A 13,323-nucleotide genomic window follows, 5' to 3' on the forward strand; every position below is an offset into this window, starting at 1 on the left:
TGCTACTCATGACTAGTAATTCTTGATTACCGTAATTTATGAGTGATTAAATTAACTTTTTTAAAAATTATTTTCTGATCATGTTAGTTTTGATTATTGCTTGTCTTTTTTTTTTTTTTAATGTGGCTGTGAAGAGGCTTGATATTTTATCTAAATAAAAGCTTTGTGAGAGTGTGTTCATAGGGAAGGTTTCTTATTTTTTACAAGCAAATGTGCATATGAGTGAGATTTGTGAAAATCAACTACTTATTCATTGAACGTAATATGTGCATTTGGAAATTGCTAAGATCTGTTAGTTCCTGTTCTAATTTTGATTAAAATAAAGGTTTTATAACTTATTTTTCTCATGGAGTTGCTCTTTGTCATGACAAGGATGTGGGTCTTGCTGCAGCTTTTAGGACCAATCACATTTTTTTAAATCGGTGGTTGAATTTAATTGCACATTTCACAGCTAATTTCAAAGGCTTTGAAACAAGCTGTGCCATGTTGAATTGAATTACAGGTAAATTTAGCCTACATGCATTTTGCTACATATTGGTTATTATATATCATTAGTAAATACAAAAAGAATTTCTTCAGAAGATTATGGGGTTATAAACATATTGGAGTGGAGGTATCTGAAACCAGTGCCAAATCTTTTATGAGATGAGGATAAATTTTGGAAACTGGTAGATCATGATTAAAAGATATAACAAGCATTAAAATCACTGGCTGTAATTTGTCAGCCTATGGTAAACTGACCTATTCAGACTTGGAGTGTCCTCTGAGTTTATCTTTAATTCTCTTTGGTAAATATCCAAGAAAATTATCTTGAAAATCTGATGGCTTGTTTGTTTTAATTCTGTTCTCTAAATGTTTCTTCCTGATGCCAGATTAAGGTGCCCAAGATGAAAGTTACTTTTATAGCTTGCTAGACAGGCAGGTGGTTCTGTAGCCAGAAGATAAAACAAAGACTTAGACTAGAAGCTGTGGAGGCTATCCATGCTCCAAACACACCATGTTTTCAGGAAGCAACATTTGTTGACAATAGATAATGCCACCCTCTGTACTGAGAACTAGAAGTTTGTTTAAAGAAAAAAAAATTATTCCCACATTAGACATAAAATGCATTAGATGCACAGCCAAAACAAGTACAAAACATCAGTCAGTACTGCCCAGTACAAAGGCAAGGTGGCAGAAGGAGCTAAGGACTAAAGCTAACTAGTATGCACATCCCTGTGAGATGTGTGAACATGAGTTGTCAGCCCCCTCTATTGGATAGAGAGCTGTTAACCATATAACAGCACTGTTTGCTCTCTGGCAGCACCATACATCATATATCAGTGCCATATGTCATGTTATGCATGGTCTGGTCAACCTTAGGGGCTGCTGGCCGTGCCCAGCCATGATTACGTGACAGGTGATGAACAACAGCTTGGATTCCTTAGCACATACTCCTTAAGAAATGCTGCTTAACCTGAAGACCTCAGTAAAAACAGAAACAGTTGCAAATGTAAAAACAAAAGTGAACTCAGAAGAGTCTATGTGTACTCAGACAAAGTTAACTCAGCATAGACCAAGCTGCAAAGTACAAGTGTAGATGGGTCCTGGCTTAGGGCAGAAGGATTTCTGGGACAGGACTCCTTTAATCCACTGTGAGCTTTCCAGTAAAGATAAAAACAGATAGTATGGGAGACCTCGTCTGGTACGAGAAGCCAGTGTCAACTGGCAAGAAATGTGAAAGGGGACACCTCACAAAAACCTAGAGACTATTGTTGAGTTAGGACAGGTTGAAAGAAACAAGACTAGATTCCTCCTGTTGAAGGAAAGTGGAATTGCAAATGCTGTACTGGAAGCAACTGATATCTGCAGTAAACTCCACCACAAGCTGCTGAGTATGAGCTCCTCTCAATTGAATAAGAGCATAAGCTTAACTTTTTCAGGCTTCATGGGTATTTGCTATTGTTCAACTGTAATGTACCTGGAGCTACTTTCTGTGGCTTTCCTGTTTTCAGCTCAGTTCTGTGAACCACCCAGCAGAAGTTTCAGCAGCGAGTGGTACTAGTGGCCAAGCAATTTAGCCAAAAACTCTCAGTCATCCCTAGACCTTTGCCTACCCTGTGTTGCAGAACCAGTCAGCTTTCTACCATGTGCTTTCACAGTAGTTAATAAAATGCAGAACTGCAGGGCATTTTGCTTCTCTGCTGCAAAACTCCTACCACAGTACCTGGTCCACTCTGCACATAACCCGGAGGGGCTGGTGGGCAAGCACTCTTGCAAGCCACGGGGATCTGAGCCACTATCACAAGGAAGACGTTTAACACCTTGGTTTTTCTTGGGTGGGTTGACAGCCCACAAAAGTTTTACAAAATTGCATTCAGTTTCAAGAACCAGATTGATGGGTGTTTGTGAATATACAGCTTTGTGAATATGGGGTACAGGTACTGCTGCATATGAACATTCAGCCTTGTGCCTGTTACACAAAAAGATGAGGCACTGATCTATTTATCTGCATGCAACCATGAGCATGAAAGCATTTGTCTTACAAAAGCAAACTACTTATTGAAAGCAAGACCAGGTCTGATATTATATGTAGCCATATTTGAGTGTGTATGCGTATAAAACCCAGGTGTGCATGTACTACACAGCCCCTAATCCTCGTAAAGCAACCCACAGGGAAATTACACTGATATAACTGCCAGTCAGGGAGTTTTGCTCTGAGAACAGACAGTAACCTCCAAATTGCAGCCATCAAAGTGTACCATAGACTGCAGTACAACAGTATCCCTTGAAGGGCAGCAATCCCTCCGACTAGGTTATATTGACTTATCCTGTGCATGGCAAAGGCAGCCATGTAAGAACTGTCATGTGAAATGGAAAACTATATTGCTCTGAGAGCAATCACTTGGCATAAAATGGAGAATAGTCATAGAGGCAGCAGGACTTCTCTGATTGTGGTGTTACCTGCAGTATAGTCTGTAAGCAAAGCCAGAGAGAAAGAGTTTATAAGAAATATCTATGGGACTATTACTATTTCCAATGTAATTTTAGGTGTGCTCTCTATTTTTGCTCATTTCCCTCCACTGCCTCAGATCTTGGTACAGCTTTGTCACATATGACTAGTCAAATTACCTAAGCAGCAAGTATGCGATGACCAAAATCTTAGCCAGAAATGACTGATTTTTCTAATTTCTGCCTTAGCAGACTTCAAGAATTTGCAGGATGGTGGGGTTGAGCTGGCTATACCTTGTCTGAGCCCCACTTTTGGGTGGCTCCTGATATCAGGGGGATTGCTGGTTACACTGTGATGACCACAAACATCTCCCTGTGGACTTCAGGACTCTCTCTCCAGGACTTGGACCTGCAGATGGGCCCAGCTCCATGGGACAGGTGGCTGTGGGTAGACTGGGGAGGCCCCAGGGACTGCTCGGGGCAGTTAAGGCCCCCTGGTTCCCTCTGGGCCTGATGGTAATGCCCTTCCACTTGCTACACAACCCATAAAGGAAGATGGTGTAAATGAAGTAAAGAGATTACAGGAGATCATACATACAGTATCTGAATTGGAATTAACTGCTGGTTTCCACACTGTATCACTTCAGTGAATCTATGACACGGTCATGGGCAACCTGCTGTAGGTACCCCTGCTTGAGCAGGAGTGTTGGACCAAATGGACTCAGAGGTCTCTTCCAACCTCAGCCTTTCTGGTATTACCCATCAGTGGCAGAGATAAGACTACTGTGAGGGAAATCCTTGCTTTTGGGAGATGAAACACCAACATTACTGGGCTGTGGGGTGTGAAGAGTCTCCTGTAGAATAGGAAGCAAGATATCCTTGCTGTCATTTAACTTACAAAGGTAAAAGGGACAAATTTATATTTACAACATCCTTTGGGACCTCCCAGACAAAAAGTGTTTACAGCAGTATGTTATCCTTTGCATTTTAATATCATATGCCCATTTTTTCCATTTTTTTCCCAATTTCCATCTGTGTTCCAAGCCTGAGCCAATTCTCACTGACATCTTTTGACAACTTTCCATGACTTTCAGTGAAAACTGGATGAAACCCCCATAAAACTTATTGGCAGGTTTCATTACACTGTTACAGATCACCAACACAGCTTTGAAATATCCATTTGCTCCTTTATCTGCAGAGCTTTTACAAGACAGCTTTCCCTTGCTCAGCTAAGTGATACAGCTGCTGATCAAAAAACCAAGACCACCACACTGAAGTGATGTAGTTATTTATTTGTGCCTCTGAAAGATCCCAGATTTTACAGCATTTAATACATATTAATACAATAACCAAAGAACCAGAGAAACCCTGCAGATTGTCACTTCCAAATGCTAGGCAAAAAAAGAGACCTTGAGAATATTTGGAAGGTGATGGGAGATCAGCAAGCTAACCACAGGCTTATTCAGAAACACAGCAGGTACTTCTGGTATTAGAAGTTTGCTGAAATCCACAGCAAAATCACCGTGGTTTATTTGTTTCTTTTTTTTTTTTAATAGGTATTAGACAAGCACTGTATTTTTTTAGAGAAGTGTAGTTATGCTCATTACAATGAACAGTAATGCTTTTTTCAACAGGCTGTTCAGTGAAAGTATGGTATCATGAACCAAGGTCTGAGAAGAGATGATTTTGTTGATTTGATCATGAAAAAATGGAGGGAAAATAACCTAGAAGAAAAATATAAATCATTTTTTTTCACACTAACAATGTAAGATTAGCTGGAAAAATATTTATCAGCTTATTATTTTAGATCTGAAAATTAAATTAGTTAAATATTTAGTAACAGTTAAAGTATATAGTATTGAAAAAATGTCAAACTGACATGTTTGAACATTTAAAGTTTTTTACTAGTTTTTCTCATCCAGTAGACATTTCCTTAACTATCAGTCTGAAATTGATTTTTTCTGTGAATACACATTCAAAAATATTGCCTTATCCCAGTCACAGTGGAAAAGATGAGTAGTACTTTCCAATCACACTAGAAAATAGGGTGAAGTCCAATACAAATTGTGTTGTCTAAGAGGCAGTTTCTTACTAAAGATTAGTAAACATTTTATCTGTGCAAAAGGGAATATTTTCAACTTTCTCATAAACCTGTGGTGGTGTTAGTAAAGGAGCAAAGCTAGGACCTACTTTGTAAAGTTGGCAGCGTAAGGCAGCATCTAGTTCTAAAGCACAGCACAGTATCTGTTAAATGTCTTGCCTGTCTTAAGGCACACTGTTATGGGAAACTACTTCTTTTATCCAGTCAATATATTTTTTAGTCAGTCGTGTGTAAACTCCAGGCAAGTGTCCTTTGTGTCCTTTTCTACATTTTTCTCCAAAAGAAACAATCCCACTGTAGTGACCATCACAGATGAGCGGCCCACCAGAGTCTCCCTAAAAGACAAAAAAAAAAAAAAAGAACTAAAAGAACTATCAATGTGTTTGCTTCTATCAAGAGGAACACACCATTTTGGAAATGTTGCTTCTGACCTATTCTAACCTATGAAATGCATCAGTTGGCATATGTCACTTCAGGGGAGTTGGGTGAGGTATGAGGAGTGTGGATGCTTGTAAAGCCTGACGGAGCCTTTGATGTAAATGTCGTAGACCAGCACAGTGCTATTATAATCTTATTTCAATTTCTTTCAGTTTGTCTTTTTTTATTGTTGTTATAAATTCCTTCACACTTCTGTAGCAACTGGCCTTTCTGGATTATCATAGAATCATAGAATTAGGCACAGAAGATGTCAAAAGCAAGATCTAAGCAGGAATTCTGAATGTACAGTTAAATTTATACTATTCAGATGGGGACATCTGGAAAGGATCAGATGATTCAGACTGAAAGTTCTTCTCTCCATCAGGTACACGTGGATCCTAAGGAGAACAGCTTGAAGAAATGCACCTTAATTCAACTGAGGTAATTCCCAGGCTCAAAGTCTTACATTCTAGATCTTGTTTTGTACAGTGACCTAAACTACCCAAAGTTTTAACACTGCTCTTTTCACAGCACTAAATGTGCTTATAAATGTGTTTAAAACCTCTATGAATCTGGTCAGCCTGTAAAGTGTCTAGTGCTGCTTTGTTCCTAGTGAAAAGGGAACCACTGTTAAAAGCACATCCCCTCATCTTTGTAACTGCTTCTTACCCGGCAAGCATCGCTCCTTCGAAACTTCTTTCTCCCTCCAGCACACAACATGTTGCTGGTTATTTTCACTTCTTTTTTAATATATTGTTTTGCACAGATTTTTCTATCAACAATTTTAAGATTTGTTTCCTGAAGACATTCTGATTGCTTTCCTGAAGACGTGACTCCCCATCCAGCCACCGTGCACTCTGTGCCACGTTTGATATCTTCATCACAGTCAGGCAGATTCAAAGGTTGCACATATTTATTCAGATTTGCCACACGATCCAGCTGGAGAAAAAAAATAAAACTGCTTTTTCATGCAGAGAGGAAGGAAAATATATATCACTAATTCAATGGGCTAAATAGTCTATTTTTACCAGCATTTTCTTTACTAATAAACCACTTTTCAGTATTTAGGAACTGATTCTGAACTTGCTTGCACTTCTGTAGATCCAGAAGTACTTTCCTTATGTCTGTATAGCAGTTCCATAATCCTGGCAGCATTAATGAGTTCACACCCAGATTTCACATTGATTACAGCAAGAAATTAAAAAGCTATGTGGGTTTCGTTGTTGGATCTATGTCCTGTTCAAGAACCTAACTTGTTGCTGAACTGCTGCGTTGAAATCAGTCTAGTGTTTTGCTGACATGCAGACAATTGCAATGGACCAAATAACAAAGATGTAAAGAAAAGTTATAAACAATTAGACGTGACAGCAGAGACATAAGCTGGGAAAAAGTAGGTCTTGAAGTCTTTAGACTGCCAGGCTTTTCCTCTGAGAAATTCAAAAGCGCTTAAACGATTCAAACCTTATGTGTTTTGTTGGCCTTTATGTGACAGATTCATCCTTCAGCATAGGCCAATTTAAGTCTGTAAATGCAAACATAACAAAACACGAACACATATTCTCAACCCATTTGGTAAGGACTCGCAGCTACAGAACTAAGCTTATTTTCTGTTTTACACATGATCACTTCACCACGATTGTTTTCACAGGTGCTTACTTGTTTTGCTGAATGGTTGTCAGTTAAATAATTCTGGCTTTATACCTTTTTACAAAGGAACTACAACAAATCAGATGTTTATCCCCCCAAAAAATTATGGATTATTATGTCATATGCTGGTGGGAATTTCCAAAGATAGAAAGTTTATCTCAAGTCACTTAACACTCCACCACAGCAGAACTGTATTAATGGGAGGTGAGCCCTGGTGCTAATGCTATCCCTGTTATTGTGTCAAATTAAAACCATGGATTTTATGCTATCTATTCTGGAACAGAGCTGTAACTTTCTGCTCTAGAAATAATGTTTCCTAGAGATCCATTTTGGTATAATGTTCATACTCATCAAATAACCTGGGGTTTCCAATAAGCTGGTGATAGACACAGGGGCAGCCAGCAAAATGAAATTGCCTGCCTTTGCGCTGAAGTAGATGAAGAATTGTTACTTGAGGGAAATTGAGGCAATTTTGAGGCAATTTTGAGGGAAATTGTGAATTGAGGGAAGGAGCTTCTTATACTTGGACAGCAATAAGTCACTGAGGACACAAATGTCTGTAAACGCACCAGCTAGTTTCAGAAAGAGACGTTGCTATTTTCTTTCCTGTGTCATCGTCACACCAAACTGGTAATAACATTTAACTATGAGAAATCAGGTTCAAGTCATCAGATCTTTTTCCATATAATTCCACCAATTATTTCAGCAGTGTGGTAATACTCTTAATATAGTGCACTATATTAAGAACTGTAATATTCTTAATATCAGTTACTTTAAATATACATCTTGTCTTTCCCATTAAAATAATTCCTGATTAACACAGAACATAACATTAAAATATAGCCTGAATAGAAGTCCATATGGGGTTTCTTAGGCATTGTATAGAAGTCATGATGTTTCTAAGTATAGCAAGATGATCACAGAATCATAGAATGGTTGAGGTTGGAAGGGACCTCTGAAGATCATAAAGTCCAAATAGCCTTCAAGCAGGATCACCTAGAGCACGTTGCGTAGGAACAGCTTGTTTTGAGTATCTCCAGAGAAGGAGATTCCACAACCTCTCTAGGCAACCTGTCCCAGTGCCCTGTCACTCTCACAGTAAAGAAGTGCCCCCTCATATTCAGCCAGAACCTCCTGTGCTTCAGTTTGTGCCCGTTGCCTCTCATCCTGTTGCTGAGCACAACTGAAAAGAGACTGGCCCCACCCTCTCGACACCCTCCCCTCAGATATTTATACACATTGATGAGGTCTCCCCTCAGTCTTCTCTTCTCCAGGCTAAACAGGCCCAGCTCTCTCAGCCTGTCCTTGTACAACAGGTGCTCCAGTTCTCTCATCATCTTCGTAGCCCTCCTCTGGACTCACTCCAGTAGCTCCACGTCCCTCTTGTGCTGGGGAGCCCAGAGCCAGACACAATACTCCAGGTGTGGCCTCACCAGGGCTGAGTAGAGGGGGAGGATCACTTCCCTTGACCTGCTGGCAACACTCTTCTGAATGCAGCCCCAGATACCGTTGGCCTTCTTGGCCACAAGGGCACAGTGCTGGCTCACGGTCAGCCTGCTGTCCACCAGGACTCCCAGGTCCCTCTCTGCAGAGCTGCTCTCCAGCAGGTCAGCCCCCAGCCTGTACTGGTGCTTGGGGTTATTCCTCCCTAGGTGCAGGACCCTGCACTTGCCTTTGCTGAACTTCATGGAGTTCCTCTTGGCCCATCTCTATCCTGTCCAGGTCCCTCTGAATGGCAGCACAGCACTCAGGGGTATCAGCCACTCCTCCCACCTTTGTGTTATCAACAAACTTGCTGAAGGTGCACTCCGTTCCATCATCCAGGTCATTGATGAGTAAGCTGAACAAGCCTGGACCCAGTACTGACCCCTGGGGGACACCGCCAGCCTCCAAGTAGACTTTTCACTGTCCTACTTGGTGGCTTTGGACTGGCCCTGAAACTGATGGTACAGGAATCCAGTCCAGAACTATTTTGACCATCTACATATTTTCTGCACAGACACTGGACCCCTTATTCAAAACACCCACAGCTGACTCCATGTGAATCTGAGTGCTGCATTAATGGGGTTCTGAGTGCAGGCAAACATGAGGCACGAGCTAGGATGAGCCAGGAGCAGGTACGCAGCAAATCCCTGTTCCACGTGGGCATCCAGGACGATGGTGTCAGCTAACACCTTTCCATGCCTCATTCCACAGTATCCTGAGCCTTTTTTGCCATGTGACCACTCTGTGCTCCTAGAACTGAATTATTCTATGTCTTTATTATCTGTACTTATAATTTATGTGGACACCCAAAATAATAAAGAATATGTTTCATCCCCATTTTCACTCAGTCCAGCACAATTTATACCCTTGGGATACGACTGTAGCCCAGACTCCATTGCATACATCACTTCAGTACTGCCTTTGATAACTGACAAAATAATGTGATTTGGGTTTTCAGAACGGTTGCAGCAGTGAGTGCATAGAAGGGAGTTTTACAACTGAATGGTCTTGAAATGTCATCGTTGCTCAGCCTGCCACTGATCCTGTAACCTTATCTAGATTAGTAGAACCAAAAGCAGAGTTTTCTGAGATGTTGTTAAAACGATATACTCTAATATCAAAGAATAGCCAAAATGATCACCAGCAATATTCATTTTGTAATAATAAAAAAAATAATTAACAGTACCTTGAGGAGCATTATATCATTTATCATGGAAGACATGTTAAACTGGGGATGACGAAATAAATTCATGATCTTAAATTTCTGCTGTTCTTTTTCATGTATGGATGCTTGATGGGCTCCAAGAACAACTCTGAATTCTTCTTTGTTTGATCTAAAATTTAATGAAAGTACAGGAAGAGAAGGTCACTACTGGAACAGAGCAACACCTCTCAAGATAATCAAAAGCTGTGTAACACAAAATTAACAATTCCATTTTAAAACAACTTATTTAAAAATATGGAAAGATATTGTTCATTTTGATAGTTTGACATGAGCTTGTGTTTTCCTCTACAAAGTAGCATTTCTTTACCTTGAATATCATTTAGTAAAATAACTGCATGATAGCTGACCTTCAAAGGATTCCAGAGTTTGGAATTAATGTCACAAAAAAGCTTACTGACTTTTTAGGGAAAGTGTCTTGCACAAGGATTGCTGGTACTGATGACTTTCAATAATATTTTCATGTATGCCAGTGGATTTATGATCTAATCTTGCATAGGACTGAAACATGCCTGGCTAATAACACAGAGGTTGTCTTACTGGCATCAGAGTGATGTCAATACACACATCAACACTCAGTATTCATGCTGAACATTATGCATGGAGGTAAGTGTGAACATCTTCAATATTAGTAATACTTTTGTCCTCAACTTCACCAAATGCAGCTCAGCCCAAGAAGGAAGAAGAATGGGTGTTGCCTAGCTCAAGAAACCCCTGAAGTGAATATTACAAAGGAAGAGACTGACAAAACCCACAGAAAGTTATACATCCAGTTTCTGATGACAGATAGTAAAAGTTAAGCAACTCATAAATCTCCCTCTCTCCTAAGATCTCTGAGTGTCGTCAGAAACCCATTTATTCAAGTCCGTCTTTCTTGCTTTTGCCCTTCTCAACTTAATGCAGCCCAGTAAGAAGACACTGCTAGAAGACACACTGCTGGTTTCCTGTGCTTCATCTTCAGAATACAAACTCACTACACACAGGACAACTCATTCAAGCCAGAATGAAGACTTTATCAATCAAAAAAAAAAAAAAGTTATTTTCTTCATTCTAGCTGCATGTCTCAAGGAAAGATACAATTTGTTTATTTGTATGTAAATTTTTGCTTGTGAAAATGGCTGCACTGACAATGGAGGAGCCTAAAACTTCTCTTTTTATCTACAGAGGTTGTACAGTGAAAAGTATATAAGAGTTGAAAAATTCCTTCCCTGTGACTCTTTCATGTATCATCCCCAACAGAAATGTAACTTGCTGCAGAGGTATAACTACCGCTGGACTTGCAGAAAGCTCAAGCAATCTGCTGCTGTGCATACAGAGAAGCCTGAGAAAAAGTAAATTAATTAACTAATTAATTAAAATTAAAATTAAAGAAAAAAAATGCCACCTAATCCAGGTCTCCGACAGCTAGTTTGCAGGCCACACAGAAATTCATGCTGCTCTACTCCTTCTAATCTGTCTAAGCCAAAAATGTTTTCAGAAGTGGTTATGTGTACTAGATAGGAAAGCTTATGTGTGCTGCAACAGCATCTCCTAAGAATAGTCTATAGACAACATATGAGTGATGTTTTTTTTGTGTGGTCATCATCATACAGCTCAGAAGGAGACCAGGCAGATGTTTCAGTTTGCTACAGTTAGGCAAACTCAAAGACAGCCCAATATAATGTCCTTGTCCGAAAACCAAATCAGTGAACAGAGCTGTCCTTTCCACAAGACCAGAGACAACTAGTGCTGTTTCCACTGAATAGCTCCTAAATCTGAATTTTTACAACCATAACTGACTGGATATCTCTGACCCATTGGCTGAAGAGTGAAAGCCTCCAGCTCCCATCAAAACATCCCTTAATTCCAAAGAGGAATGTTTGGTTGTTATTTTGTAAATGCCCATAACAGCATGTGCTAGGTGAGAGTATTTCTACCTTTACAAAAAAAATAAAAAATAAAAAGAAAGAAAGAAAGAAAAAGAAAAGAGCAACCAAACCTGACTCAGGTGAAGAAGTGAAGAACAGCGGAAGTTAAGTTTACTTTGAAAGAAGGAGAACTGTCCTCTATTTCAGACTCACTGGTGGACAAAGGCTGGCCAAGCTGCCCAAACTTGTGTTTGAGCAGGTCAAGTTTGCACAGTTTTCTTGTAACTGGCTTACTTTAAGTTACTTAAAATATGGAAGAATAATTGGAAAGCTAAAATATGATTCAGGTAACATTTTAGCTAAAACAGGAGAATTTTCTTCCTAATGTGAACAGTAGATGTCCCTTACTTTGAGCCAGGTGTTCAAAATATGTGGCAGCCAGGGCTTATGCAGCCTGGGGAAGGGATGCTTGCACCCTCGTTTGAGTTGTCAAAAGGACACAGCTCCTTGTCATAGTCACAGCTCTGGCATTTGGTTTTTGTGCACCCAGACAGGGCATTTACAGTGAAGGGAACAGTGGTTACATCTAATTCGCTTCATCTTAGGGTGTTCTGAGGCTTAGTCCCAGGCACAGGGGTAAGATATATACAGTTCGCAATATATCCCCTTCTCTAAGACACTGCTGTTTCTAATGAATAATGAATTGGGTCTGTTAACAGCACAGTCAGTGTCCTGCAGCACTGGCTAATCTGACTGGTGAAGAAAACAGTCCTCAATGCAGATCAGTAGTTATGAAACAACTTAAAGCAGAAAGAAAAGAGAGAGAATTGCAGCTTTACCAATCATTCAGTATCCACCTTTCTTCACTTACAAGGTTGCACACCATGCCCCACCTCTGCGAAGTGTTGTGACTGCCGCAGAGGAAGATACTGACCTACAGTGCGCTGCTGTCAAAACCCATTGGTCACCCACCAGAGCTCCTCCACACACAGTTGAATTCTTTGTCTGGATGGCAGCCATGTAGGGCCGGGAATGGGGAGACACGGGGTGTCCTCCAATAATGTCACTGCAGCCATCTGAAATGCAAAAAAAGGGTAATTTATTACTCACGTGTTATCCAGACAAAGTGGGAATCTGGATATTTTTGTCCTTAGAGGACCACTTACATCTCAGAGGTAGGATAACAGCAATTAGAGAGAGAAGAAGAGCTAACAGCTGGCTGGTCATGGCTGTTGCTTCTTACTCATGAGAGCATTGTAAATTACAATACTGTCTTTCTATTTAAATGTTCTGTACAGGATATGGTGGTTAGTAAGTTTTATAAAAAGTACTCTCTTGAAGTTTCTCTTTACTTCCTTAATAATGCATTGTGTTAACTGCAGCTCAGTTTCTTTAGGTTCTTTCTTAGGGTTTCTTTAAAACCTGTATATTCCTTGAATCCCCAGCACTCATCAGTTCACGTCTCACAGGAACTTCAGCAGACCTCCATGTGTCTGACACTAGAAAATAAATGACTAAGACAATTCCTGAGCATTATATGGGATGAATGCATAATAAAACTGTAGTATGACAGTTAATACAACAACTCTTACAACTCTAAAGAAAGGCAAGTGAACAAATGAGAGAACAAACAAAGGGGCAACCTGAAAAGGGTTCACAGAAACTGAGAGGGA

At 40.0% G+C, this 13,323-nt stretch overlaps 1 protein-coding gene across 1 annotated transcript; it reads right to left on the bottom strand.

The window, feature by feature from the left end:
- Positions 1-4,435: 4,435 nt before the first annotated feature.
- LOC106035583 (granzyme K-like) lies at positions 4,436-12,968 on the bottom strand. Its single transcript, XM_013180490.3, has 5 exons — positions 12,817-12,968; positions 12,585-12,726; positions 9,768-9,915; positions 6,119-6,388; positions 4,436-5,367 (listed from the first exon to the last, which is right to left on the bottom strand). The coding sequence occupies exons 1-5, from the start codon at positions 12,875-12,877 to the stop codon at positions 5,197-5,199; spliced, it is 792 nt and encodes a 263-aa protein (XP_013035944.1). The 5' UTR covers positions 12,878-12,968; the 3' UTR covers positions 4,436-5,196.
- Positions 12,969-13,323: the final 355 nt, after the last annotated feature.

The sequence above is a fragment of the Anser cygnoides genome, chromosome Z (genome assembly GCF_040182565.1).
Source record: "Anser cygnoides isolate HZ-2024a breed goose chromosome Z, Taihu_goose_T2T_genome, whole genome shotgun sequence".
In the NCBI taxonomy this organism is placed as follows: Eukaryota; Metazoa; Chordata; class Aves; order Anseriformes; family Anatidae; genus Anser; species Anser cygnoides.

Excerpts from the sequence above, each read along its gene's own strand:
- LOC106035583 (XM_013180490.3), bottom strand. The coding sequence starts at position 12,877 with ATGACCAGCCAGCTGTTAGCTCTTCTTCTCTCTCTAATTGCTGTTATC. Across the intron at positions 9,916-12,584 it reads TTGACAGCAGCGCACTGTAG|ATCAAACAAAGAAGAATTCA; the intron begins GTCAGTATCTTC and ends ATTAAATTTTAG. Across the intron at positions 5,368-6,118 it reads GAAGGAGCGATGCTTGCCGG|GGAGACTCTGGTGGGCCGCT; the intron begins GTAAGAAGCAGT and ends TTTGTCTTTTAG.